The sequence below is a fragment of the Cygnus atratus genome, chromosome 1, assembly GCF_013377495.2.
Source record: "Cygnus atratus isolate AKBS03 ecotype Queensland, Australia chromosome 1, CAtr_DNAZoo_HiC_assembly, whole genome shotgun sequence".
In the NCBI taxonomy this organism is placed as follows: domain Eukaryota; kingdom Metazoa; phylum Chordata; class Aves; order Anseriformes; family Anatidae; genus Cygnus; species Cygnus atratus.
In genome coordinates this window covers 54,473,804-54,500,673 of record NC_066362.1, presented here as the reverse complement: position 1 = coordinate 54,500,673, position 26,870 = coordinate 54,473,804, and the positions used below count along the sequence as shown (strand labels likewise).

Genomic DNA, 26,870 nt, shown 5'->3' with positions numbered 1-26,870 from the left:
TCCCCGGCCCCAGCCGTTCCCCGCGGCCGGAGGGAGGAGGAGGTAGAAGGAGGAGGTGGTGCCGGGCCGCTCCGCTCCCTCCGAGGAGGAGGAGGAGGAGGAGGAGGAGGAGGAAGGCGGCGGGGGGCTGCGGGCTCGCCTCGCCCCGTTCCGCCGCGGCCGGCTCCGAGCCATGCCGGGGGGCGGCGGAGGGGCCGGGGGCGAGCGGCAGCCTCGCCCCGCCGGGGGCCCGGCGGGCACCGACGCTGCGCCGGGCGGGGGTGAGTGAGCGGGGGGCTGGGGGACAAGGGAGGGAAGGGAAGCAGGGAGGGGGGGGGGTCGGGGGGCGAGCACCCTCCCCGCTGAAGTTGCCCCGGGGCTGCGGGACCCCCCCGCCCCCCCCAGCGCTCCCCTTTCCCCGCAGCCGCCACCTGCGAGTTGTGGCTGCGGCGTCATCCCCTGCGGGCAGCGCCGAGCCCCCCCCCCCCGCCCCCCTTCCTTCTCCTTATTTATTTATATTATCGTGTTTTTTTTGCTTATTTTTTTATGTTCCCCCCCCCCCCCCCCCTTTCTCATCTCCCTCCCCATAATCCCAGCATCCCCCGCTAGGGAGCAGCGGCGGTGGGGAGGAGGGAGGCGATGCCGCCGGCCCCCTGCCCGCAGCTGCCGGGGACGGAGGCAGCCTCCGGCCGGGGCACCGCAGCCCAGGCCCGGCCTGCCGGGGGGGGGCACGACACGGGCTGGGGCTGCGTGCCAAGCCTGCAGCAAGCGAGGAGTAACAGGAGTGCGTGCGTGGGAGGGAAAACACACAGACAAATACAGCGTGCGGTCAGCATCCAGCGGCCCTGCTCCGTCTCCCCATCTCCCCCCTGCTCCGTCTCCGCCTCAGACCCACTACGAGCCCCCCAGGGTGAGAGCTGGCCGCGAAAGGATGCGGGCACCCAGTTCCTCCCAGCTCGTGTTGGGTTGTTTGTGGGCTGGGAAGAGCTGCGTGTCCCCGCTGGAGTGGCACGGGCTGGCGCAGCTCTGTCCTTGCGAGAGTTTCGCTCCCTGGGCGAGCGTGACAAGGGTGATTGGAAACACGGCATCTGCTGCGGCTTGGGACTTGCTCAGACAGCTCAGCAAGGGAGGGAGCGGGATGGAGAGAGGCACCTCTCGGTGCCTCATCCTGGGGTTTTCCTCCGGGGGTTTCCACAGGCTGTGTTTCCATGAGCCTCGCCTGGGAGCACTGCTCCTTCCCAGCATCGAAGCTGGGGTCTTGCACTTCTCCTCCACCCCAGGGCAGCGCTCGGGCCACGAGAGAAGCCTGCACGGGCAGCTCAGTGTGGGTGCCGAGCACGTCCCCTCCCAGAGAATGGCCTTCCAGTTAATGCCAAATCCCTCCCTTCGAGTGGGAAGTTCAAGCCCGTGAAAACACTCCGTGGCACGGCTGCTAACAAGTACGACTTGAGTCACCAGGAACCCCCAGCCCTGTGCAAACTGAATTTCAAATTCCCACCTACTCTTGTTCCTGCTTGCCCCATCCCAGCAGGATGTGAGTCAGTGGGGACTTTTTGGGCCCCCTTCTCAAAGAGCAGCTACCGTGACCTGTAGGTCCCACCCTCAGAAGTGGTGTTCAAGTCCAGCTGGAGCCTGTGGCTTGTGAGTCACTTGCAAGTCCCAGTTGCTGCCAGCTTCCTCCAAGAAGAGCTGAAATTGCACAGGACCTACCATTGCTTGACCCTTGGACAGCAAAGAGCTGTCCTGGAGGGGATAGAAAACCCAGGGGCTTCCCACCCTCCAGCACACCTCCGGTTTCCAAAGCTCCCTGAGCACAGCTGTAGCACCTGTGCTGTATTTTCAGCCTCGGTAGTAGTGCTGGGAACATCATCTGAGTGAGAAGCAGTCCTGTGAGCTATTCCTGGGGAGCCTGCAGGCTCCCCGTAGCGATATAAAGCAGGCTTTGAACGAAAGCCATCGCGAGCTGCCCAACAGGAGCAAAGCGGGGAGTCCGCCACTGCGTTGTCATAAAAGTCCCTCTAGATTTATGGCCCTTCTATGCCCTCGGGTGATTTTGCAGCAGTGGTAAGCAATCCACTGCGAGGTATAACATTCCCTCCCCGTGAGGACTCTCAGTTATACCTGCACGGCTTGTTTATTAATGCCTTGGATACAGCAATTATATCCTTAGGAGAGGGGAGGGGTTTGGACTTGCTGCAGGTGCGCTTTCTTGCCTCGCTCCAAGTGCAGTTGCCCAGCTGCTGCCTCGCCTGCCTGCCTGCACCCCTTTGCTCTGAGGTGCCCAGAGCGTGGGGAGCCCGAACCAGGTGGGGTTTGGGGCCTGAGCCGCAGCATCCCTCTGTCCTTCCCCACAGATGTCGGTACGCTTGGGAAAAGAACGAGTTGGCTGTGCGGTGCGTGAGGATTGCCTCAGCAAGGCGGTCAAGGAGGGGAGGTAGAAAATTGGGGGTGTATTTGCACTTCAGGAGATGGCCACGACTGCGGTCGTTTATCTAGAGCACTCGTGCCCGACAGGGGACGGGAATAGCAGGTCTGGGGGCTGCTCTGCTGTTGCAGAGCCCGCTTAATGTACCCCAGGAGCGCGGCCGCTGTCTTTGGCGAGTTTGCTTGGGAAACGTCTGTGTGAAGTTTGTGTGCTTGTGCGTTTCCCGTACTCCTTGTGTTTATCCTTCCCCTCCCGTTCCCACGCACAAGTGGTTGCATACGGCGTGACTTCGTGGCCTGCCAGATGGGCGTCACATGCGTATTGCATGTCTTCAAGGGACGGTTGCGTGACAGGCTTAGGTGGGTGTTTGCTAGGTGCACACCAGTCCTGCTGGGTACGCTTACAAGAGAACACCCGCCCTTTTGTAGGGTTTATGGCTGCAATAAATTTGGCATGTATAAGCAGCCGCGGGTGCAGGAGTTGGGAGTTGGTCAGGACAGCAGGCTTGGGTGTTATTGTGCGTGTTCACTGCGTGAAGGACACCGTAGTTCAGACAAGCTCTCTATCTGTCCCTCCCTTGCTTTGACCTGTCAGCAAGCAGAGAGAAGCTCTGTCTCATGGCGGGGTTTATAGCTGAGTTTTCAGTGTGTTGTGTCTGAGCTTCCTCCTGTCTTGAGAATAGCATCTCTAAGGTGCACCTGCTATCAAAAAATTGATGTTTGTGTTTTCCCCCCCCCCCCCCCGTACACTGGATCGTAAAGGTGGAGGAAGGAAGCGAGGGAATTTGGTGATGGACAGATGGGGCGAGCTGGGCCAGCATTATTTTCTGAAGGCTGCTTAGGTTTTAGGTGGGGTTGCTTGCTCTAAAATGAGCCCTTTGTACATTGTTGGAATCCGTGACCCAATCAGTGGGAAGTAGCTGGAGGAGGTGGTGCTAACGAAGGCTGGTACAGCTGACAATAACTCCGGCAGAGAGGGCGGCGGGGGGGTACTGACTGGCACAAGAGGCTTCTTCACATCTTTAGGTCAATATAAGGTGCTCGGAAGGGCTGGTTCAAGTTATCAGCCCTGACTGGAGAGGTAAGAGTGTGTGGCTAGTTGTCACCACCTGCTTTCCCCTACTGTCACCCATCAGTTGTGTGACAAAGTCAGGCCACACTATTTGTTCCGATGACAGGATGGCATCTTGTGGTACTCCAATGAAGCTTAACAGTGGGGTCTGAAATCTAGGGAGGGCGTGTGCAGGGGGCAGTGCAATGCAAGGGGACATGGGGTGCATCCTAGGAATGCCAAGTGTTTCCACCCTGGATGCTCTCAGGGAGGTGGTGACACATCTGCAGCGCACATGTGGGCCGTGCTGTCAGGTTGGTGCTGCAGGCTGGCCGTGAGGAGCCTGAGCAGAGCTGCGTGGCGGGGCTAAGCCTGGATTGTGAGCGGTTCTGGGTCAGGTTTGGGGCACTTGGTTGGTTAGGGGAGTGTGGGGCTGGGGCTGGGCTGTGCTGCAGTAGCAGTGCTGCACGGGGTGCCAGGACCAGGTGCTTCTCCCAGGGATCAGGGCAGAGCTGCAGTCGGAGATGCTGAGCTCCCCCTTCTCCTGGAAGAGGCAGGAAGAGATGCTGCATGTCAGAGCAGTGGTGTAGGCTGTGCAAGAGCACCCCGTGCCTGTATCCCTCTGAAATGGACCCTGCTTGCAGCTCTCAGGAAGAGAGAAGCACGATTTCTTCACCTTCCTTTTCTGATTTCTTTGCGCTCCCTGCAGTGCAAACCCTTTACTTTCCCCAAGCTGCTTCTGAGCGCAACAGGTACCTCCAAATGCCTGGACCAGGGTGGGTATGTTCTTGTGCTCAGAAACGTGCCTGGTAGAGCTGACCGGTGAAAGGGAGTGCAGCTCTGAGCTCTCACCAGGCGGGCTGCAGGAAGAAAAAGCACGAAGGGAACTGGCTGCCTTACAAAAAAACAAGGGCTTGTTCTTGAGCCGTGATTTAGGAAGTGGTTATTCTCTGCTTGAGGATAGCAACAGTCACCTGAGCTGCTTGCTGTGGGGGCCTCAGCCTTTCATACCAAGATAACATTCCCCCCCCTGCAGTTGAATAGGCAGCTTGATGAGCTCGGTTAACGTTTCCTGTTTCCCCAGCTAAGGGAGTGTCCGGGCCAGTGTCTAAATAGGCTTTTTGCAAAAATCCTCCGTGACTGTGGTGTCTGAGCAAACTGAGCTCTGCCAGAAGTCTCTAAAGCAAAACCTGCAAGCAGTGGGAGAGGTGGATGTGACTGTCCGGGGCGGGGGGGGAGAGGCAGTGGGGGCAGCTCCTCTTGCTGAGGATCGTCTTGGTGCATTGCCTTTTATGACAAGGTTTCCTTCCAAGAGCCTCAAAGCAACCTGTTAAGCTTCTCTTAATTAAAAAAGCCCGTTAGTTGGAGGTAGAAAAGTGTTGCTTCCATTTCCCACCTAGGGAAACTGAGGCAAGGAACAAGGCTGGGACATGTCCAGAGCAGCACAGGTAGGGGCTGAGCACGAGAGCGATGACCGAAGCGTGGCATTTCTTGTCCTTGCTTTGCTGCCGGCCGTCTCAGAAATCCTAAAGGATACCCACAGGCTGGTTGCGGGTCCTGAGGGGTTATTGATAGCTTGTAGTCACTGCTTGCACCCTGCTGTCCTCATCACAGCTATCGCCTCCTTGATCTGCTGCCTAATCTATAATCCCAGCACCCTGTCATTTTTCCTTGGTGTGCAAATCCTTGCGGATTGGGCCAGGGTCAGCGAGCATGATCAGACTTTGTCATCCCTGTAAGGATTTGGGGTCATATTTGTCTTGGGGTGTTGCCTTGTGTGTGTTTTGCATGCTACCAAAGCCTCAGCAAGCGGGTTTGAAGCACGTTGAGAGACCTAATGCAAATGAAACCCACTGCATAACGTCTTCGGCAACTGTGAAACCTGTGATCTAAGCGCAGGTATCTGCCGTGCTGACTTTGTCTGCGTTAGGATCCCCTGTTTCGACATTCAGATACTGAAACCGCACAGAAAGCAAGCAAGACAGCGTGGCAAACAGGCAGGAAAGGGAGTCTCTCTCCTAGATGCTGAGCCCTTTAAGAGAGAAGGGGAAGGTAAGCTGGAGCCCTGAGATTTTAAGCGGGTTGTGCTGAGGCTGAAGAGAGGGCTATGGCAGGGCTTTCGGTTCGTGCTCTGCCAGAAGGAAGGCTTCTAGCTGGGCGCCAGGGAAAAGGAGGACAGAGGCCCGCGCAGACCGAGCATGTTGGGCACGGATGCAGCTCGGAGCCTGCGGGAGCTGGAAGAGGTAGGGGCTTTGGAAGGGCTCGCCTGCGATGGTGCTGTGTACCAGGGGGTCCTGAGCTCACTGAGCTGGCTGCACGGGGTAAATCAGGAGAGCGGCACCCCAGAGTGATCAGCACGCAGTTATCAATGACCCCACTGCTAAGGGGAAACCTCGTTGGCCCCGATTTTTGAGGGAGGCAGCATCTCCCTCAGGCAAAAAGAGCGGGGCAGAAAAGCGGGGAGGGGATTCCGTCTTTCGGCTCAGCCTTCCCCACGCGTTATTTGTGCTAGCAAAACTGTTTCCTCTTTGCTGCCCCCGGAGCATGTTCAGTTCCCTTTTCACCTGCCAAGGCAGCCCCTCTCTCCTCTCTGCCTTGCTGTGCCGACGCTGCACGGGCAAGTGGCACCACGCAGCCTCCCCTGGAGGGGACACGAGCTGCTGCTTTTCCCCGGGGCCATGTGAGGTCTCTGGAGAAGAGGTGGCTCAAAGGAATTGCTGTTTCCCCATCGGCCCGGTGTCCCCAAATACCTCCCGTCGTGCTGTTTGGTGCAGGTCTGACCGTAAGCGAGCGGCCATCGTGTTCTGGTAGATGTGCTGTTGGCACAGAGCCTCCGTGGCCTTGAAATCCCTGTGTAGCAGCAACTTTTGGAGCAAGGGTTGACCACACCTGCGTTCAGCCTGGCCGGGGGGGACGACGGGATTGCTTTTGCATAATTTAGTAGTCTCTCTTCAATTATTTATAGTGCAGTTGTGCTCTGGAACAGAGTCTTCTTGCTTCCCATGAGCGCTGGGGGGGGCGGAGGGAAGGGGAGTTTGTCAGGCATCCAGGCTCGCTCACTTCGTGATGAGGAAGTGCTGTGGGTTTCCTTTCTGCCCATGTTTGTCTGCCTTTGTGCAGCTGAGCCACCTCGTAGATGTTTCTGTTGAAAACAACAAAAAAATAAAAATGCAGTTTTGGTTTCTGCACCGTTCAGGTGTGTTGTTCTGCTGAGCATCTCTGTGGCTTGGGCTTCCTGAGTTCAGAGTGCTGTCTTTGCAGCAAAGACATGATGTCAAGCTGGAGACAGTGAATCTAGTCCTTGGATTTGGTCCCTGACTCAATTGCAGGGCTGTGCAATGGATCTAGGGCAGGGATCATCAGCACTGCTCTTCGAAATATTCGGAGGCTTGAGAGCTTTTAGTTTTTGAAGGCCCATGTTGTCCTGCCAAAAAGTTTATTTTTTTTAGCTTTGGCATGACACGGCACATCGGATTTTACAAGAGAACATCAGGACCTCTTGACTTGAAAGACAAGGTGATCGAGCAGCAACCTGTACAAACTGCACAGCTGAAATTCCCATCATTTCTCAGTTATTAAACCCTAAACAGCAACCAGTTGAAGGCAGAGGGGGATTGGGGTGGCTTTTTTTTTTTTTTTTCAGGCTCTTGCAGCGGAGGAGCATCACAAAGATGAATTGCTGCACGTACTGCATGCACTTCATCCCCTTTGGCCCTCTGCCTTGTGGTGGCAGGTTGCTGTGCCATGCAGGTGAGATAATCCTGCTCCTGCTTAGGTGGTCCTGGTGACTGGAACATGGCTGTGGTCTGCTCTGCATTGCACGTCCTTCCTCTTCACCACTGACTCTCATGGGGGGTTTATACACTAGCTCTTAGTGCCTTCCTCTTCTCCTTCATTTCTGGCGTGGCCGGGCAGCTGATTTGTCAGAAACAGAGTTCAAGATAAACGTTTATGTTATTGAAGACGTGAAAGGGGAGGGAAAGGGAAAGGAACTTGGCCTGTAATCAAGAGATGGTGGCAGTAAACCACACTGTCTGTCCTTCTGTTGAACAGAAATGCTTGGCTTCCCTGTTTTTGTCCTCATGCTGTTGGTTTGTGGCTTCTACATTTGGGAGAAGTTGGACGTATAATCACCAGAGGTCCCTCAGCCAAGCTGTGCTCTCCCACCTGACCGTGGCCTGGTTCTCAGCCTGAAACAAACCCCTTTCTTTCATTACATGGCTTTACTTGCTGTCAGGGAAGCTGGCTAAATGCAAAAATTCCTCCTCGTCTTTCCCCGAGAAGTAAGGCAGTGTTAGGGAAGACTGGGAAGAGAAGTGGTATCGAGGTCTGTGTGATGCCCAGGATGACCTGCTCTCAGTCCTGGGTGCTCAGCTTAATCTGGAGATCAGGGTAGTGCTTTGCCTAGTGAAAGGGGATGTTTGCACAGAAGAAGTAAACATATTGTTGAGACCCAGGCCTGCTGCAATGCCTGTAAACAAGATCCAGCCATCTGTGGGAGGCAGAAGAGAGATTTATGTGACCCTGAGTTAAGTGCATTGGGAGGCTTTTGATTTCATTCTGGGAAACTGCCCCTTTTCGTGGTGCCATATGCCTGTTACCGACACAGAGCCACTACCGAAGATTTGATTTGTGTGGGTTTAATCCGAGGGGCTGCGATGCTGCAATCAGGAGGATTACATAAGCAGGGGGCTGTGGCTGCACGCCGGAGCCCGAGGTGCTCTGCAGAGCCCCGTGCCCTTTGCCCACTCCAGAGGTGGGTGTCTGGGTTGGTTCGCTTCTGCCTTGGGGGAAGGCGTTGAAGAGCTCCCTGCCTATCAGCGCTTTCCTTCCGAAAATAATAACCAAGTGAAGCGGCAGCGGGAGATCCGGGCGGCACTGTGTCGAGGTCTTGCCTAAGTCTTGAAAGAGGAAATGAAGAACAAAGGCAGAAGAGACAAATAAATAAGGGTCTGTTCTTGGTCCAAGAAAAATTCCCGTGGGTTGGTGTAACGTCCTCGGGAAGATGCAGTGCTCCCAGGGCTGGGGTTGGTTTTTGTGAAATAAAATGAAAGGGGAAAGAAGGAGGGGATCAGGGGTGGGAAGGAGAGAGAGACACCTTAGGGAAACCTCTCAGCATGGAGCCAGGTTTCTCCGGCTGTTCCCGGTGAAGAGGGGTTAATGCTTTTTGCATGGGGTTGGCTGGTCACCAGGCATTCAGAGAAGAGGGGGACCCGGGGGCTGCCAAGCAGGACCCCTGTGGCCTGAAAGAGGGGGAGGAGGGGAAGGCGGAGTCTGGGAATGCTCTTCCAAACAGTAATAGATGGGCTACTGTGGGAAAATGAGAGCACTGCCAAACCCCAAGTGGTTGGTGATGGATGGGGGAGGAAAGAGGGCGGGGATGGAGGGCCAGCTCTTCGCTGTGGCCGCCAGGATCTCGCTGCTGCTCCATGGCCTCTCTTTATTTATTGTCTTTCTGGGGTTTAATTATTCCCCTCCTCGACCGAACTTGGAGAGCTTTTATCCCGGGGATGCACAAACAACTGCCACCCATTTCAAAATAGCTGGAGGCAACGTGGTTTCTGTCTGGGTCTGTGTGCTCTGCCCATCACTGTAGCATCAAGTGCTTCTTGCTTAATTCCTTCTTTAGTTGTCTCTCTCCAGCCTGCAGGAGATCAAAATCGCCCTCCTCTGGTCTGCTCAACCTGCACCTCCCAGATCCTCGGGCTGTCACCCGGTCCCCAGGAGCTCTCCTGCTTTTCTTTGCTCACTTGCATGATCTGGTGCACGTCTGCTGTGTGCCCTCATCCTCAGCTCCGAGTTTAATCTTGGCTGCTCGTTTTGGTGCTGTTCTCAGGATTCTTGACTTGTATCCCGCTTGCTTGACATATGTGGACTGCCTGCCAGGGTCTGCTTTGAAAGCAGTTGTCTGCTGCTTCTTCCAGATCCCTCCTTGAGATGTTCTTCTTCCCTGATGCTGCCAGGAGAAGTTATCAAGCTCACGGCAGTTGAATGGGAGCCTCAATGGAGACTTGGTTAGATGAACCATGCTTAAAAAATGTCCTGACTCTCTAAGTATCTGAGGATGTAACTGTATGATATGACAATTTTTGTGAGAGAAGTGAACCTCTGAAATCATTTAGGAAGTTTCTGCTGGTCAACTGCTTGTTCCCATCCCCAAGCACTTCTTAAAGTTTATTTTTAACTTAGATTGGCTGCTGATTTGGGCTTACAATGCAAACTTTGATATGATTGTATTGACAACTGAATGGCGGTGAGCTTGATGGTAGTGAGTGAGGGGAGAGAACCTATGAAACCACAGCCTGTGTTTCCACACGCATCACTTGGTCTCTGAAAGCATGATTTTCCTTTATCCTCTGATGCAATGGTTGTGTCCTGCCCAGCTCTGCAAGACACTGAAACTAGCTGGGAGTTCTTGCATACTTCTTTGATTATCCCGTGGACTGTCTGAGGACATAAGCTGCAGTTGCGTAGTCTCATTCCAGTTTCCTTTTGGATTCCTTGTCTCATGATGGAGCATTCTTTCCTTCTAAGACACAAGTCAGAAAGCAACAGAACCAGCAAGCTCCATTTTGCATTGCTATAACCACTGCACGCTTGAAGCAGTAGTACTGCGTTTGGCTGGGTTTCCCATCTTTGGAGGGTTTGTGTGTACATACAGAGTGCAGTGAGCAACCCCTCAGATCACCCTCTGATGTCCTGAGACCCAGTCTTGGGACCAAGAGGTGATGGAATCTCCAGAGCCATCGCAGCACTCTTCAGGGAACTGGGTATTTTGAGGAGGCAGTAAGCACAGTTGAGGAAGAGTCCTTCCAGGATATCAGGTGTAAGTGAAGGAGAAAAGAGGATAGAAGTGCTATTTTTCCTTCAGTGGAGAGTCCTTAGCATAGTGGTGCTAAGAAATTCAAATTGTGGCTTCTGAGAGCATCTGAAGGATCAGAGTGTACTGAGGCATCCCTAGAACCATGGGAATTCCTATGGTGGGACTGGCCTTGGATGGGGAGAGAAGATTAGTTACCAGGGAGCCTGGTACAGCTGAAGGACACTAAGAAGAATATTTGTTAGATTCCAGTGGAGTTAGAAATCGAGATTGAAGTTTCCTTTAGTATGCAGTACTATACCCTTGTGATGTCCAAGTACTTGGATAAAATTAAATTGTGTCTCATAGGCCCTTCTTGGATTTCAGTAGAGTTTTCTAGTCTTCTCTGAGCAGATCTTCTTTTCAACCGGGGGCTGGAGAATTATATAATTATGCTGCTATTAGTATTATGGTAGTTAAAGTAAGAACAATCTGTTCAAGTGAAGGGATTTATAATGGACTCTGAAGGTGTTCAGATGTTGGTTTATTCTGGTGACTTCTGGAAGGTCAGTCTTGAGACAGAACACTGTCAACAAAGATCACTTCATCTCCAGGTCTCATGTGCTCTATACTGAAGGTTAAGAGCTGCATCATCACAGAGCATGTACCTGTCTTGCTGTGGTTGGGGATGTGGCATCTAAAATAACAAAGGCTTACTCCACTGAAGAGCAGGCCAAGACACTTTTTGAGAACAGTCAAAACAGTGAAAGCTCCTGGAAGGTGTGGAATCCAAAGATATTGTTCCTTTACAAGGTGAAGAGGTGGGCAGCCATGGTACTTCAAAAAAAAAGGCGGGGGGTGGGGGCAAAAAAGTTGAGGCATCTGCACTGCATCCATCTTAGTTTCAGTATGTAGCGGATCGTAGCTTCTGGTGTGGAGCACTTTGGTTTCCTACAAAAGTGCATAGGAAAGGAGACACCTTTTTTTCCTCTTTGACCACAGATGATGCTGGTCAGCTGAGGCATTGCTAGGCCTTGGACACAAACCTGATGCTTGGAGTTGACATGATGTATGCAATGTGTCCCCCTTCAGTGGGAAGGGGAAGGCAATGCTTTGGTTTCTCGGTTGTGCTCTGGCCAGCCTCAGCATGGCCTAGTGTAGATTCACCCTTTAGGTTTTTTCTTCATCCAGCTTTCTTCCTGGCTTGATGACACCCATTGGTGAGCGAATGGCAGCTCTGGAAGTCATCTAGATGCTACGGCCACACCTGGTTGAGAGCAGTCACCGTATGTCTCCCCTTCTCTCCTTGTTGAAAGGGAGAGAAGATGCTTAAGACAGAGCCTGGTTCTCCCTTTGCTTGACCTTACTTGAAGGGTAATTGTACTGGATGTCTTGCTCCAGCTGATTGTGCTGGCAGTGAGTCAGTGGCACCTTGTGGTCAATTGCCTCAAAGCTGCAAAGGAAATGCATAGCATGAAGTACTTGCTGTTTTGCATTGGTGCTGCGGGCAGTAACTCGTAATGAAGGTGGTGGAAAAATAATGCGTTCCCTTCCTGAACCTTCCTGAAATTTGGTTGGAAGTCGATATGGACCTGCCTGTGTTCAAACCACCTTGTACTGTGACCCTCCCAGAGCTTCCTGCTAACATCCTCATAGCTTGCAATCTCTGAACATCCTTCACGTGAGAGAAATGCTGAGCACTACCTATGTTCTGGTACATCCTGCTTCTCTCCACTTTCCCTGCTGTTCAGCTTTGTAGGATAACTTTCTCTTCTTATCCTTAAGCAAAGTAAAGTTCTGCTGTCCTTGAGCTAATTACATTTAATTTGTAAACAAATAGTAGTTTAAATATTTTTCTTACTTCTGTGGGTGTTTGCAGATCAGAAGTAATTAGAGATTTTGGTGTGTTTTGAGATACTGTGACCTTGATGTATGATGTGATTCCTGTGCCCTGTGAATGGAAGGTAGACCTATCGCTAAAGAAGTGAAGGATCTGTTCATGTTTGTCTATAGCTAGAGCAGGGAGACGGTTTGGCCCTCAGTGTGGGATGGAGGATGGAGGTCATGCTGGATTTTATTCTGCAGTGTGGAAGTGACTCTGATTTGAATCATTGCATTGTGTTGAAGTGTCTGAGTGATGGGTGATACTGAATGGGTCTTAAGGGATAACTCCAGGCAGAGGAGATGGGCATTTCTGTACTGGGGGCGGGACAACACCAAAAGCTTCTGCTGTGACTTGTCCTCATAAGCAGCTTTTTCCCCTGTCACTACAGGAGAGGTCCTGAGAGGTTTGAGTCCTGTGCCCTAGCATGCCAGAGGCTAGGGTATCGTGCATCCAGCGGCCTCTTGCATGGCCTCTTGCCAGTGTCCTCCAGAAGAGAACATTAGGGTGGGTGACTTGCCAGCTCTTAGCTGCGCATATTATCTCATCTCATCGCATATATCTCTTCTGCTCCTTGAAGTCAGGATATGATTTCAGGATGGTATAAATTAACAGGTCACTTGATATAATGGCACAGTAAAACTGTAACAGGTGCTGGGGAATAAGTCATGTGCACTACTTCTAGCTATCTTCTTTGAAAGCCATTCCCCTGTATGGTAGACACATATCTTCTTCAAGCAAGGAAATATCAAGGGTGGTCCCTTACAAAAAGAAGCTTTCGGCTTCTCTTGCTGAGGCTGAACATTGCTGAAGTTGTTTATAATTGTATGTTCCCTAAAGAGCTTTGTCTTAAAGGAGCTGACTGTCCATGCTCCTCCTGACTTTTTCTTCTACTTGAACATAAAGCCAATGGGGGGGGGGGGGGGGGAAGCTTTAAACCTGACAGCAACTTGATCTCTCTACCTGAGATCAACTTTACTCTTTTTCTCTCCTCATTCAAAATTGTCATAAGGGAAATCTCTTCTTGCTGTTTTCTGTGTTCCTGGTAACTGATGGCTGCTTTGTGACAGAGCAGCTGGGGTTTCTTATGACAAGCTGAGATGTCTCCCTGACTGGTACCTCCTTTCTCATTTCAGCCACATATAAATGTTCTGGATGGGGAAGGTGGGTAATAACGTTTTCCTCCCCTGCTGGCCTTTGTCTCCAATTAGCCACCACTCAAAGACACATCTTTCGCTGCAGTGCTGATCAGAGGATATGGGAAGGGATACGTGACTGATTTTTAGCATCTCAGCCCACCCAAGGGTGGATGAGCTCTCTCTCCACTCCCTGTCAGAGGAATCCCTGGCATGTGAGAATGGAGTGGGTCCTAGGGAAGAGGTTTTGAAGAGGACACAGCTTCTTTGCTTCCCTCCTTTTAGGAGGGGGATAGGAAGTGGGTTCATGTTCCCACTCCCTAACAAAGGCAACTGAGCAGTACAAATTGCCTCCTGGGAAATGTCGGCAGCAAAACAGCAGAGGGTACTGCAGGGCCAGCTTGTTTTGGCAGAGCTGCAGGGGAGGGCTGTGCACACCAGCCCGGCTCTCCCAGACGCAGACTGCAATAGCAGGGAGACAACGCAGCCGTGCACGGGCTGAGTTTTGCTGGTGGGTGAAGAGCTGCAGAGCTGTGTGCTGAGCCTGACAGATAGTGATGTATGCAAATGTCAAGTGAGGAAAACATGCTTTACTTCCTAAAACTGTGCATCCTGCTATGTTGACATGGCACACCGGATCCCAGAAAGCGAAGCAGTTTGTTAAATGCCAGGAGTTAGAACCTCTGTCTGGGATTTCCTGTGGCATGCGGAGCATCACAGCCATCTGGGAAGAAGATGGAGACCTGCCGTGTTTGCTTCCTTCTGCACTCGTCCTCTGTGCTGCTCCAGCCCAGAGGATGCTGGTTGCTGTGCATTTGTGTCCCCCATAGGAACTGGAGTGAAGCCAGCACTACCTGGCAGCCACTGGGATTGCCTTAATAGAACAGGCCAGCTCTTCTTGCCTGAGCCTCAGCAACCTGATGTCTTGAGGTAATGCCTCGGAGGAAGCGCAGGACACCTCAATTGGAGAGAGCTGCACTAATGTACCAGCAAGGGATGTCTTCTCCTACTAGCCTCTGCTCGCTTAGTCTTTTCAGCTTCTTCCCCACACCTTGGGACAGCAAAACTGGTGACGTGCAAGGAAGAGGTGCTGGATACTCCTTGACTCTGAGTGATCTCACTGCTCCAGAAAGACATTAACTGAGCCTTGAAAATAAAAATACCCTGGGCACAATTAGATGCTCTTGGGGGGTGTCTGCAGCCTCAGTTCACCCTCATGAAGAATGGCTGACAGTGAGCACAAGATTGTCCTTTACAGCTTTGAACAAGGGAACTCAAGGCCCTCCATGGTAGGGTCACCACACAGATGGCTGCCCAGGAGTCGGGCTGTGGCAGGTGGGTGTGGGAGGTGAGGGTTTGCCCCAGTGGGACCCTTGAGGAGAGGCACCATTTTCTCCTCCCACCCCAGGCCTGACAAGATGGCTTCCCAGGGTGCACCAAGCCAGGATCCTGCCCTTCAGCCACCCTGTGCTGTGTCGAAATCTATCAGAAGCCTTAACAAACATTAAGAAATAGCAAAGCTGTAACTCCTGCACTGGCTTCAGGCTTGCAGTCCACCTTTTCACACTGAAACAACCCTGTTAACATGGGAGTCCTCATGCCACTGCCTAAGCACAGGGGGCAGCGCCAGTGAATGGCCTTTTCTCACTAAAAAAGCAACTGAAGTATCTAGAAATGCTTGCTGCTGAGCTGAAAGGCATCAATATGGACAACCCCTCTATCAAAGTCCATGCTGGAGCCCTCGGTTGGGAGCCCAGATATGTTTTCCTTTGGGCAGTTGCCATCTGTCTAATTTATGGCTTTTCACTTCAGCATTAAATTCTCCCCAAGTTAATCAGTAAACGCGCCTTGCTGTATTTCACTCGCTCCCCTCGTGTGCAGCAGGAGCGGGCCAGGCACTTCTCCCCACCATTCCCACCCAGGACACACATGGGCTGTGGGGAGTCCCAGAGGGGGCAAGGGGAGCGCCCTGGCTTAGGGCCAGGTGCTTGGTCTGCCTCTGGGTGCCACGCAGGGTTTATAAGTGATGGCACCGAGTGTGGCGTATGCATCGTGCGGACCTTTGGCCTGGAAAGGAGGTGCTGAGGCGTGCGTGTGGGCGCAGGACTGTGGTGGGGAACTGCTATAGAGGAGCACGTCATGTTGAGGAAGAACTGGTGGGTTTCTTGGGTGTGGAGGGAGCTCTGCCTGCCTCCACACGGGGAGTTTCGTGCTTTTGAGGGGAGAGGCAGCCTCTGCTTTGCGTAGGGCATTTAGGTCACCTTGTTCCCCTGCCTGTCTTCGTCCCAGCCTTCCCTAAACAGCAGAATGCAAATGCCTTTCCTTGTTCTCTGTGGTGAAGTATTGAGTGAGGTTGGTTTTTTTTCTTTTTTTTGTCATTTTTCTGGATTGTAGTATTCAATCATTTTTTCTGCCTGACAGCAGCTCCACACTCCCGGCATGGGCTGGAAGAAGGGAGGTGGTATAGGGAGAGGATGAAGGTTGTATTTCTTGCTGTTCAAAGGGCTGAACACCACTGGCTTCTTGCTGGCTTGACATGGATCAATCATGATGGCAGTGTATTACCAGCAGAGACAGCGAGGTGGTTTTTTATAGCTGCCTTGATCCAGATGCAGAAAAACTCACCATCTGGTCCATAGAAAATGAGAAGCTAAGGGAGACATCTGGAGACGTAGTGGACTTGAGAAAGAGGGGAGGAGAGTAAAAGCGATAATCATTTTTTTTTTTTTTTTTTTCCCCTCTCTGTTCCCCATACGGACTCGGCTAGCATTTCCTAGGAACAAGGATTTTTTAGGGTGTGTGTTGTGAGCAAACATTGGAGAGATCTGGGGAGTGTAGGTGTTTTCCTGGTCTTGGCAGCCTGGCTAATGATCTTAGTCCCTTAAGACTGCCTCTCTTATTCTGGTTGAGTTTCAACTGCGTTACCCTCTACTCCCTCTCATCCCTCTTGCTCTCTGCTCTCTCTTTATCTTCCCCTGACCTTCTGGTGATTCAAGGCCTGAGAAGGCCTGTGTTTGTTTCTGTCAACGGATGGGGGAAAATCTGCCAAGAGTGGTGAGTTCACTAGATTGTGAATTCTTGCTTTTCTGAATTTCCTGTCTCTCTAGCCCATCACCAGCACCTTTCCTGTCTTTGTGGGATTATAAGGCTCTAACTGATCTAGAAGAGGCTCAGCTTGGCATAACCCAGCCAAGGCAAGAGGCCCACTGAAGTTGGCAGAGGGTGGGGGGAGTTGTTTTGGATTCAAGTCTTGAAAGATGCATGCTGAGTTTGTACTTGCTTTCTGGCATCCCCAACCTGTCTTCCTATCAACGATAAACTTTTTGCACCCTGGTAATTACTGACCATGACTTTCCTTTTTGTGGCTTTTCCACAGGATGAAGATGAGACGCCATAAGCTCTTTCTGACTCTCTGCATGGCTGGTCTCTGCCTCATCTCCTTCTTGCACTTCCTGAAGGCCCTTTCCTATGTCACCTTCCCCCGGGACCTGGCTTCACTTAGTCCCAACCTTGTCTCCAGCTTCTTCTGGAACAATGCCCCTGTCACGCCACAGGTTAGCCCTGAGCCAGGGGGCGCAGAGCTCCTCCGCACACCCCTGTACTCCCACTCGCCCTTGCTCCAGCCCCTGCCTCCCAGCAGAGCCAGCGAAGAGCTGCACAAAGCCAACTTTGTGCTGCCGGAAGACACGACAGAATATTTTGTCCGCACCAAAGCCGGCGGCGTCTGCTTTAAACCAGGCACCAAGGTGTTGGAGAAGCCACCCACGGGAGGGCGGCCAGAGGAGCGAGCGGATGGCGCGGCCTCGGGGCGGCCCGCTCGCAAGCCGCTAAGCTCCCAGACCAAGCGGCGCAAGTGGGTGGAGTGTATGTGCTTGCCGGGCTGGCACGGCCCCAGCTGTGGCGTTCCCACCGTGGTCCAGTACTCCAACCTGCCCACCAAGGACCGCCTGGTGCCACGGGAGACCCCCCGGCGGGTCATCAACGCTATCAACATCAACCATGAGTTTGACCTACTGGATGTCCGCTTCCACGAGCTGGGAGACGTGGTGGACGTCTTTGTGGTGTGCGAGTCGAACTTCACGGCCTACGGAGAGCCGCGGCCCCTCAAGTTCCGCGAGATGCTCCTCAATGGCTCCTACGACTACATCCGCCACAAGGTGCTCTACGTCTTCCTGGACCACTTCCCTGCCGGCGGTCGCCAGGACGGCTGGATCGCTGATGATTACCTGCGCACCTTTCTCACCCGGGACGGCGTCTCTCGCCTCCGCAACCTGCGCCCGGACGATGTCTTCATCATCGATGATGCCGATGAGATCCCGGCCCGTGACGGTGTCCTCTTCCTCAAGCTCTATGATGGCTGGACGGAGCCCTTTGCCTTTCACATGCGCAAGTCGCTCTACGGCTTCTTCTGGAAGCAACCAGGCACCTTGGAGGTGGTCTCAGGCTGCACTATGGGGATGCTGCAGGCTGTCTACGCTACTGACGGCATCCGTCTGCGGCGCCGCGAATACTACACCATGCCTGGCTTTCGGCAGTATGAGAACAGTACAGGACACATCCTGGTGCAGTGGTCGCTGGGCAGCCCCCTCCACTTTGCTGGCTGGCACTGCTCCTGGTGTTTCACCCCAGAGGGGATCTACTTCAAACTGGTGTCAGCCCAGAATGGGGACTTCCCCCGCTGGGGTGACTATGAGGATAAACGAGACCTCAATTATATCCGGGAGCTGATCCGAACTGGTGGGTGGTTTGATGGTACTACGCAGGAGTATCCCCCTGCTGACCCCAAGGAGCATATGTATGCTCCCAAGTATCTGCTCAAGAACTACCAGCGATTCCACTACTTGTTGGAGAACCCATACCGAAAAGCGGAGGGGGCTGGGTGAGACTACTGGGACTCGTGGGAGATTAGAACTTTTACAACAAAGGGAAAGAGTCGGGTGTTTTTGTCTGTTTCTTTTTTTTGATTCCAGGTGGGGTGTGCTGTTTCTCCATGGTCTGCTCTCCCTTCCTCCCTTCTCCCTGGGTAATGCCTGGGGACACAAATTCCTCGGTCAGCTGAAGGGAGGCCTGGGCAGGAGGAGGGAGAGGTGCAGGACCTACCCTGACAGTAGCATAAAGACTTCCCTGCATCTCCTGGACCCTTCCTGCTGGCTGGGGGGAATCTCTGCATCCAGCTGGTGGGTTTTCCTCCAGGGGGGGCTGGGAAGGTCTGCTGGGGAGAGAGGGCAGCTGTTCCCATCCATCCTTGTTTGTTGTGGATCGGAGCAAGCACAGATGTGAGTCTGGGCTGTTCAGTGAGTGTGTGAGTCAGCAGGCACAAACTGATGTGAGTGGTCATGTGTGTAGATGCGTGTCACAGGCATTTTTTTGGATGAGTGAATGTGCAAAAGCATCTCAATATGCATTTATTTTTTTATATACCTCTATATTCAGAGTACTTGGGGGAAAGTAAAACCTTTGCTTCCAAGGTATTCTCCCCAGTACACAGCCTCCTCCCACAAACTTAATGCGTCTGTCCTGGGCTGTGTCTTGGCCTGATGCTTTACCAGTCCTGGAGCAAGCAGATGGGAAGCAGAGGAGAAAGCTGAACCTTTTTTTTTTTTTTTTTAAACTCCTTTTTCACCCCTGCCCACTCAACACTGCACTGGCTTGGCCCACAGGAGCTGAAGCATCTTCCCTGCTGTATGTGCTTCTTTCAGGGCTGGGATAAGCTGCAGGGGATTAAATCAGATGGTGGGAGTGTATGTTTACAAGTGCATGGTTTCCTATGTGCATGAGTGCTAACATGCATGGTTTTGGTATGCACGTGGGTGTTTGTTACCAGTTTTGGGAGGGAAGGGGGCATAGGTTGGGCTTGGGTGTGTATGTTTTCAGGAAATGGTGAGATCCATAAGCTGTGATCTGTCTTGGCATGGATGACATTTTGGGGAATACATAGGAGAGGTTCAGGGAGAGCATCGTCTCCGCATAGCAGAGTGTGACACGCAGAATTGTTGTGTGCCTCTTTAGCTGCCTCTGTAGCCTGTTGCAGGGCTGCTGTTTACACACGCTGGCTATCTCTTCTTGCCACAGGGGAAAGGAGAGGAGAAGGGCAAAGCTGAGTCAACAATGGGTGTTGTGGGGAAACACAAAGCATGTCAAAGCATGGGACCCATCTGCCTGCTCTTAAGTTGTGAGGGAACTCATGGAGAAAGGGGCCATGGGAAAACTCCCCCTGGGGCCAAAAAACTGTTCTGGGATGATCACGTAATCCAGAGAGCATGTGCAGCCCTCACTTCCAGGCTGGGCCATTCAAATGAGAGGGGATGTAGGATGATGTTACTTGCAGCTGGTGGGCCCGTGTCCACACAGAGCTTGCCACTGAAGGGTCTGGCCTGTCGCTGTATTGGATTGATTCAGCTCATTGAGGAGGCAGATTGGCGTTTCCACCCTTACCACCCTTCCTTAGCAGATGGCTTGACATGGTGCCCAGAGCCTGGTCTGCGGTGGGAAGAGGGTGAAAAACATGAACGTGCTCTGTTAGCCTTACAGTGGAAATATTGGCTCATCTTCCAAGCAAAGAAGTGAGGATTGTGTGGAGGAGGAGAATGTCATCATAAGGATGAATGACCCTGACATCAGGACAGCTGTGCTGAAGCAGGAGAGTTTCCATTGCCATTAATTCACTCCATCAGGGCTGTATTTTCTTGTTGTCCAGTCTGTTCCATCCCGTGTGCTTAAATCCCATCTTTGCATCTCTCTCCCTTCTATTCCCTTCTCTAGAGAAGGGAAAAACATGTGCAAAAATATCTTGATTCCCTAAGAAGACTGAGACTGGAACAGCAAGATGATGAGCATCTTTTTCTGATCAAACTGAGGCAGAGTTCGTCTTAGTTTCTTCCCCATCTCATGTGCCATAATGCCTCTAGAAGAACTGAGGGACCCTCTTTTCATTTGCTGGGTTTTTAATATAACTGCTCTCACTTCTGGCGAGTGTCTAATCTTCTGCACCTCCCAATCTTCTACAGTAGGAGCAGCCTCTCCCTTAGTACCAGCCCTTCCTGTGTACACGGACTCCTTGGGGACTTTTTAGTGCATTGCAAGTCACATTTTCATCGCTGGGGTAAGGCCTTTTGTCTGTTAGGAGCATCAGACAAGCCCACAGCTGCAATATCTGGATCTCCTGTTCCCAAGGTACTGCCTGTTCCCCTCCTTCCCCTCTCCTCCACTATTTGCTCCATCATTCCCCTTCTGAGGGAAGAGAAGGTCCTGCTGGAGCGGGGTGAGAGCAGCGCTGAAGCTCTTCTGCATGACTCTGGCCCTGTGCACCCCCTGGACTTCTTCACTTCCTTATTCTTAGGAAATTAAATTTAAAACAGGCTTCTGTTGTGGAGGGAGGAAGGGACTTTACAGCTGAGATGCATTCTTTTTTTTTTTCTCTTTCTCAAGAATTGTTTAAACATTTTTTGATTTAAGGCCAACCCAGTTAATGTTCCTGTTGTTTCTGCAATCTCTGTTTATTATCCTTAGGGAGTTAAAGTGCTTGGGATTAAAAATCCTCCGTCGCATCCCTTGAGGGATGGGGACTAGCGAGCTGACTTTTGCACAGCGATTTCCCAAGGTGGTGGCTTGCCCTCTGCGCAACTTTGCCCGGAGCATTGCATGGGCTCTGCTGGTGTGCAGGGCAGCCAACGAGCCTGAACCAGGCACTGAAGTTTGAGAAGGGAAGGACTGAAAAATCCCGGCCTTCCTCGGAGCTGGTTGTTATAGCCAGCTGCCAGAAAGGGATGGGCAGAAGAAACGAGGTGGTTTTGTGCCTGTGTGGTTGGTAGGAAGGACAGACACGCTCGAGTCCGGTCTTGCTGTTGCTTTCTCTGATCCTTGTGTCCTGCTGAGGTGTTTGCTGTTGCGCGGCCTGTTCTTCGTGCCTCTGTGGCGGATAAACGAAGGGGACCTCGTGGCCTCCGGGTAATGCACGAGTCAGGCTGGGGGAAGTGTTAGTGCAGAACGGGTATTGGTTCCCCCAGTGACTCTTTCTGGTGTCCTTGTGGGATGGCGGTGTCTTCTCCCCTCCCAAATGCCCCCCCTGGGCTCTGTCCCTGTCCCACTGCTCCTGCCAGCAACCTCCGTGGCTGCTACGCCTCTGCACTGTGAAGCCCCGTGTCTGGAGTCACTCCTGGTCCTGTTAGTGAACACTGGTGGTGAAGAGGGGAGGGATAGCTTGTCCTGGCTGACCTCAAGCCTTGGTGAAAAAAAAAGGAGGGAAGTGAGGGGTAGAATGGATCCTGAATCCCTCCGTTGTTGTGTTTACCCCACCCACCAAAAAAAAAAAAATTACATTTATATATACATCCCTTCTGATTTCTGAGGCATTGGACAAACTTGCTCTTTTTACAGAAAGAGAGGGGGAGCTGGAGGTAAGGGGGGTTCAGGAGGGGCTCGAATCCAGCATCAAGAAAGGAGAGCTGTTTCTGATGCAATACACTGACATTTAAGGCTTTGGGGACTACAGATAATGGTTTAAAAAGGGAACTGAAATACTCTGAAACTGAGAATTCAAACCACTGTTGTTTTTTTTCCTTCCTGTGAGGAGGATGATGCACTATCATCCTGGAGGTGGCCCAGCAGCACTCCCGAGGCTGGGGTCCACCTGGACCTACTGGTGGTGTTGCCACTGGGGTGGCCCCAGAACGCCCTGTTTTGGCAAAAGAACGCGTGGACTTGCCAAAAAAAAAAAAAAAAAAAAGTTAAGAGGAAAAAAAGAGCATCTGCAAAGCTCCTTTCCACTCTGTAATTTATAAACAGCAAGTAATAATGAACTTTTTGTAAGGATAAATCAAATGTACATTCTGAAATCATTTTCTCTGTAAATGGTTGGATTTCATTTCACCCTTAAAGGGATGCTTAAAAGGAGGACAAAATAAAAATAAAAATTAAAAAAAAAAAAGCAAAGTATGAAAGGAAACCAAGGCATGTATGTGTGGCAGCTTTTATTTCTGATTGCATGGCAGAGGAGGGGGGACACTGGAAAATGGAGTGAGGGAGGTTGCTCCTCCTGCTCAACTTGTGTGCCCAAATCAGACCTATTCTTCTGCACGTCAGGTGAGTATGAGCACCCACAGGGATGCGAGTTGGGGAGCAGAGCATCTGCCCAGTGCCTTTCCGGAGAGCTGGTGGCTGTGGGAGCCAGCATCGCTCACAAATGGTCCCTCACCACCATCTCCTCCCCATTGCATCTTCCAAATTAAGCTGTGGAAATCTTGGCGCCCCAACCGAAACCTCCCCCCTGCAGAAATGTTTCTCTGGTGGCTGACTTTCTGCACGGTGTGCGTGACCTCCTTGTTTTAGCTTATTTTTAAACCCACCTAATGTAATTTTGGCTGTTCCCATTATTCTGTATCAAAGCCCAGTCCTGCCCTGAATCCTCCTGAGCACCTGGCCTCAGCAGTATCTTTGGCGAGGGCCATTCACAAGCTCACGTGCAGTCTACAGCTACTTCATTTTTGTGTGTTTTTAAGTGTCTTGTGCTTCAGATTCATTCCTGGTCCCATTTAGAAGTAGCACCAATAAACATTATAGGTTAGTTTCCTTATAATCCTTAGACTGAGCCCATTCCCTCATCTTTTTCTCTTCCATGGCAGTCTGATGCCTTCAATGTCCCCCTTCTGGGAGACTTTCCATCAAAGTAGAGTTTTGCTGTCCGCAAGCAATGCCTTTCTTCTGCTGCTTCTGCCCCCCTTTCTGCAGCAAAGAGCCTGAAACGAACGTGCTACTCAAAATTCACAATTAAAATTTCCTATGAAGAATTTATAGCGTTCTTACTTGATTGCCTTATTTGTGCACTCTAATAGGGCACAATCTAAAAATAGACGATCCCTGAAATGTCTGTGAACTTGCAGTTTTTCAAAAGGGGAAGATAAGTCTGCAATCCTGGGCCGGTGGCGATGCAGCAAGACAGTTTAAGAAATGAGGGTTGACTTGGTCAAAGGTTCTCACTTGTATTCTTCTTGCCTTCAGTACCAAATCTCTTACTGACATTTATATTATTTTAAGAAGCGATGTAAATGACATTTCTTTGGTTTCCTACAAGGTTTTAAAAGAAGGCATTGACAGAAATCAAGACCTTTCTCCCCAGAAAGCACCGGTTTCTGCCGCGTGAGCTGGAAGAGCCTCCGTGAGCGAGGCATTAACTCTTCCATGAGCCGGTCTGCGGTGGGGACCCTTGTTTTGCAGGAGCAGGGCTGACGATCGGCTGGGCACGGGGGCACGTGGCTCCCCCACAAGCCTTGTACACCCTCCTACAGAGTCATCCCCCTGCATCCCTCTGGACACGTGGAAATGGGGTTGGATACACGCCGCGTACACCCTGGTTATGGATACGCAGCCTGAAGTGCTGTATCGAACCAGGAATGTGCAGCGCACGTGATGCTGAGCAAGCCCTGCGTGTTTTGCAGGATTTCAGTGTCCTGACAGATGTTGTACGGGGAGAGAGATGCACCGTGGAGGGGCTCTGATGTAGCCTGCCTGGAAATGAACTGCTCCCCAAATTCTCGCCACGTGTCAGGGATGCCCAGCGCCTACGGCGGGCGCCGTGCAGAGCTGCTCGGTGGGGAGGCGTGCTGCGGCAGCCCCTCCGTCTGGCTGGCTCCCGATCGATGCCTGCAGCAGAGGTTTGCTGATCGGGGGGACAGACAAGCTGTTTCTAAACACCAGGGTGCTTAGAAACAAAATGACTTCAATATAAACTTACAGCATCATTGAAAGAGCTGGAAAGTCAGGATACCAATGCCTGGCTCGCTGGCTGTTTGTTTTTGTTGCTTGGATACATTTGTTCCCTGTGGAAGGGCAAAGCTTAATACGCTGTTTAACAGGGACAGTTAATTTTTAATTATTAGTCTGCTTTTTTTTTTTTTTTTTTTTCCTAAGCCTCGCTGCTTTAGCAGCTGAACTGGGTCCACAGCCGGGTCTCATCAGCCAACCTTCAGCCGGGAGCAAGCTTTGCAGGGCTTTGCTCTGTCCCTGCAAAACAGTCTCCAAGGAGCTAAACAAAACTGTCCCGTCCAGGGAAAGGGCTCCGGGTCCCTGAAGCAAGAGGCTGACATGAGGACCGTAAGCTGCTGGCGCTGGGGAGAGGAGAGGAGAGGAGCCTGGCTGCAGGCCAGGCTGCCACGGGCTTCGCCTTTGTGGCATCTGCAGGGAGAAGCACAGCAGTGAAAGGGGAAAAGGATCAGCCCCTTCCAGCAAATGTTTGGGCCATTACTGTAAGCATCTCTGAGAGCCCCAAGCACAGACGTTTACTTGGAATTGAGGAAAATTGGGAATCTTGACATTTTGAACATTTTTTTTTTTAAAGCAAAGTGAAGAGAGAGAAATCTGTCCTTACTGTTGTTTGAAATACATTATAGTTACATAAAAAAAACGCAAATCTTTCAAGGCCATATCACTCCTCGCCCTGCCAAATGAAATAAAAAATAAAAACCCATTGTTTTACTTCTGCTTATGTTTCCTGTGCCTTATGGCTTGAACCATGAATCTCTTGGCTGAAATCCATTCCAGTAACGATTTAATTTGGGAGCCACGCTTCACCTTTCTAAAAATAAGGAAAACTGAGAAGAGCAACTAAGCTGTGACGAATAAAGATATAAGATAATATTCTCCAGGATCTCAAATTAGAGAAACTACGTTGCTCAGAGAATGCATAAAATCAAACATTACAAGCCCGCCTCGATGCAGCAAGCTCTTTCCTGGCATTTTAGCCCTATTCTACAGTCTGGACCTTTTCCAAGGAGAGAGCAACAAATCATCAGTCATATCTTTTTTTCCCCAGACGCTAAGAACCAGGCACACATGCAAAAATAAAGGAATGTAGAAAACATCCACCCACTTCTGTTTGACTGTCAGTGTTTTTAAAGCATTTGGCTCAAACCGTTGCCCAGAACCGGACGTCAAACTACTGCAAAACCCAAACCAGATAAATGTCCCTAAAAGGGACAGAAATAAATCTAACTAAGGACCCAGGAGTTAATGGGACAAAATGTATGTTAGGTGCCTGAACTTAAAGAAAGGAGAGAAGCAGTGTGGAACAGCAGCGTTGCCTTTCTCAGGCTGTACACGCATGTGGCAATCCAGGGCAGTCCAGGCTCCCCTTAGATGAGCTAAAACCCCACAGTTGTGCTGGGAGGACCTCAACACAGCATGCATCAGGTCAAAGGGTGCAGAAAGGCTGGGGTCAGTGTGTGCAACCCCGCTTGGGGGTCAATGCCAGCAGCTGCGAGATCGCCACGGACGCTGCCAGTGCAGAAAGCCCACGAGGCTGTCAGACTAATGCAAAATTTTACAGCTTACAGCGCTCACAAAAGCAGGATCTCCGAACAGCTCCGGAAACCTGCTGCGGCACACAGCTGGTGCATGGCAAAATAATTGGGAGAGAAATCCTACTAGCCAGGGAATTAAAAAAAAAGGCACCAGCAAACCCAGCCGCGGGGAAACGCGGCTGAAGGAACACAAGTCGTGCTGAGCTTAGAACAAAGGTATGCACGGACCAATTGTAAAAATACTCCAGCAGCATTTTTAATTTGTTAGGTTAAAGCTGAGCCTCCTCAGCCACCATTGGCACAGACCCTCGGAGTGGTGGCAGCTCGGTGGCCGCCTGCGTACCCCCCCTTCGGCTCCGGGGCTGGAGGTTGAGAACCTGTAAAGCTCCACTTCGGAAGCAGCTGGGCTGTGAACTTTTCGTGCCTTCCTCCTGGCAAAAACATACCCCCAGCGTTCCTCCCCGGAGCAGCCGGTTGCTCTGCCAAGCTGTGGCTAAAGTCTGGGTCTGGGCTGTACATCAGGAATGTCCCTTGAGAAGTGACTGCGGCGTACTGGCGGCCTCTCCTGCCTCAGCACCTGGGTTCTTTCTTGGCTGTGTTTGTTCAACATCAAAGCTGCTGGGTTCGGTGGAAAGAAGCTATCAGCAACAGCCCCAGCCATCCTCCGCTCCTGGCATATCACAGAAGCAGGAGTGAGATACTATTTCTGCTCTGTTATCAACAGGTTCCCTTTTTTTTTTTTTTTTCCCCACCAAACAGCAGAAAGTCATTCAAAATGCAGAGCCATGCAAAGCATCCATTTAGGGCCTGATCTGGCACAAATGCTTTTATTGCGTGCAATTGCTCGAGTAAAGATAGGGGTACAATAAAAGAGAGAACCGTTGAACTCTTCCAAGGTCTCTTTACGAGCAGATATGAAGGATATTATGCCCAAGCTCAGATGGCCTTGGCAAGTCGCTACCCATCTTCCCGCTTGTATTTAGGGATTGCTTTCTGGCTCATATAAAAGACCAGCCTTCTGTTTCCAGGTGCAGTCTTTCTGGGGAGAAAAACCCACGCTGCAGCCCCGCTCCAGGACATTATTTGCTTCTCCATGGGTGCCACTGTCACAGTGTGAGCAGCAGGACCAGTTGCAAGCATGAGAAGAGGCTCCCGGTGGGCTGGGGGGGGGGGATATCTGTGCTTTACACCTAGGTAACAACACGGGTTATTGTGCCCTGTAGCCCATGCTGCCAAGCTCACTTAGTCATCTGGGAAAACAAAGGTCATTATTGTTCTTCGGGCATACGGCGAAGGTGTGCTCCCT

General features: G+C 51.6%; 1 protein-coding gene across 5 annotated transcripts; it reads left to right on the top strand.

The window, feature by feature from the left end:
- MGAT3 (beta-1,4-mannosyl-glycoprotein 4-beta-N-acetylglucosaminyltransferase) lies at positions 1–25,114 on the top strand. Of its 5 annotated transcripts, none has more exons than XM_050708420.1 (2): positions 1–42; positions 16,648–25,114. In XM_050708420.1, exon 2 carries the CDS (start codon positions 16,649–16,651, stop codon positions 18,152–18,154), a length of 1,506 nt encoding a protein of 501 aa, XP_050564377.1. In that variant the 5' UTR covers positions 1–42; position 16,648; the 3' UTR covers positions 18,155–25,114. The 5 variants fall into 5 exon arrangements, with proteins under 5 accessions (XP_050564377.1, XP_035407779.1, XP_050564375.1 ...); XM_035551886.2 differs by having other exon boundaries at positions 2–260; XM_050708418.1 differs by lacking the exon at positions 1–42 and adding an exon at positions 5,412–5,697.
- The last annotated feature ends 1,756 nt before the right edge of the window (positions 25,115–26,870 follow it).

What these genes read in the sequence shown, in the direction of transcription:
- MGAT3 (XM_050708418.1), top strand. Translation starts at nt 5,666, where the DNA reads ATGCAGCTCGGAGCCTGCGGGAGCTGGAAGAG. An exon ending in GCCTGCGGGAGCTGGAAGAG is followed by an intron (nt 5,698 to 16,647) that starts GTAGGGGCTTTG and finishes GCTTTTCCACAG; the next exon opens with GATGAAGATGAGACGCCATA.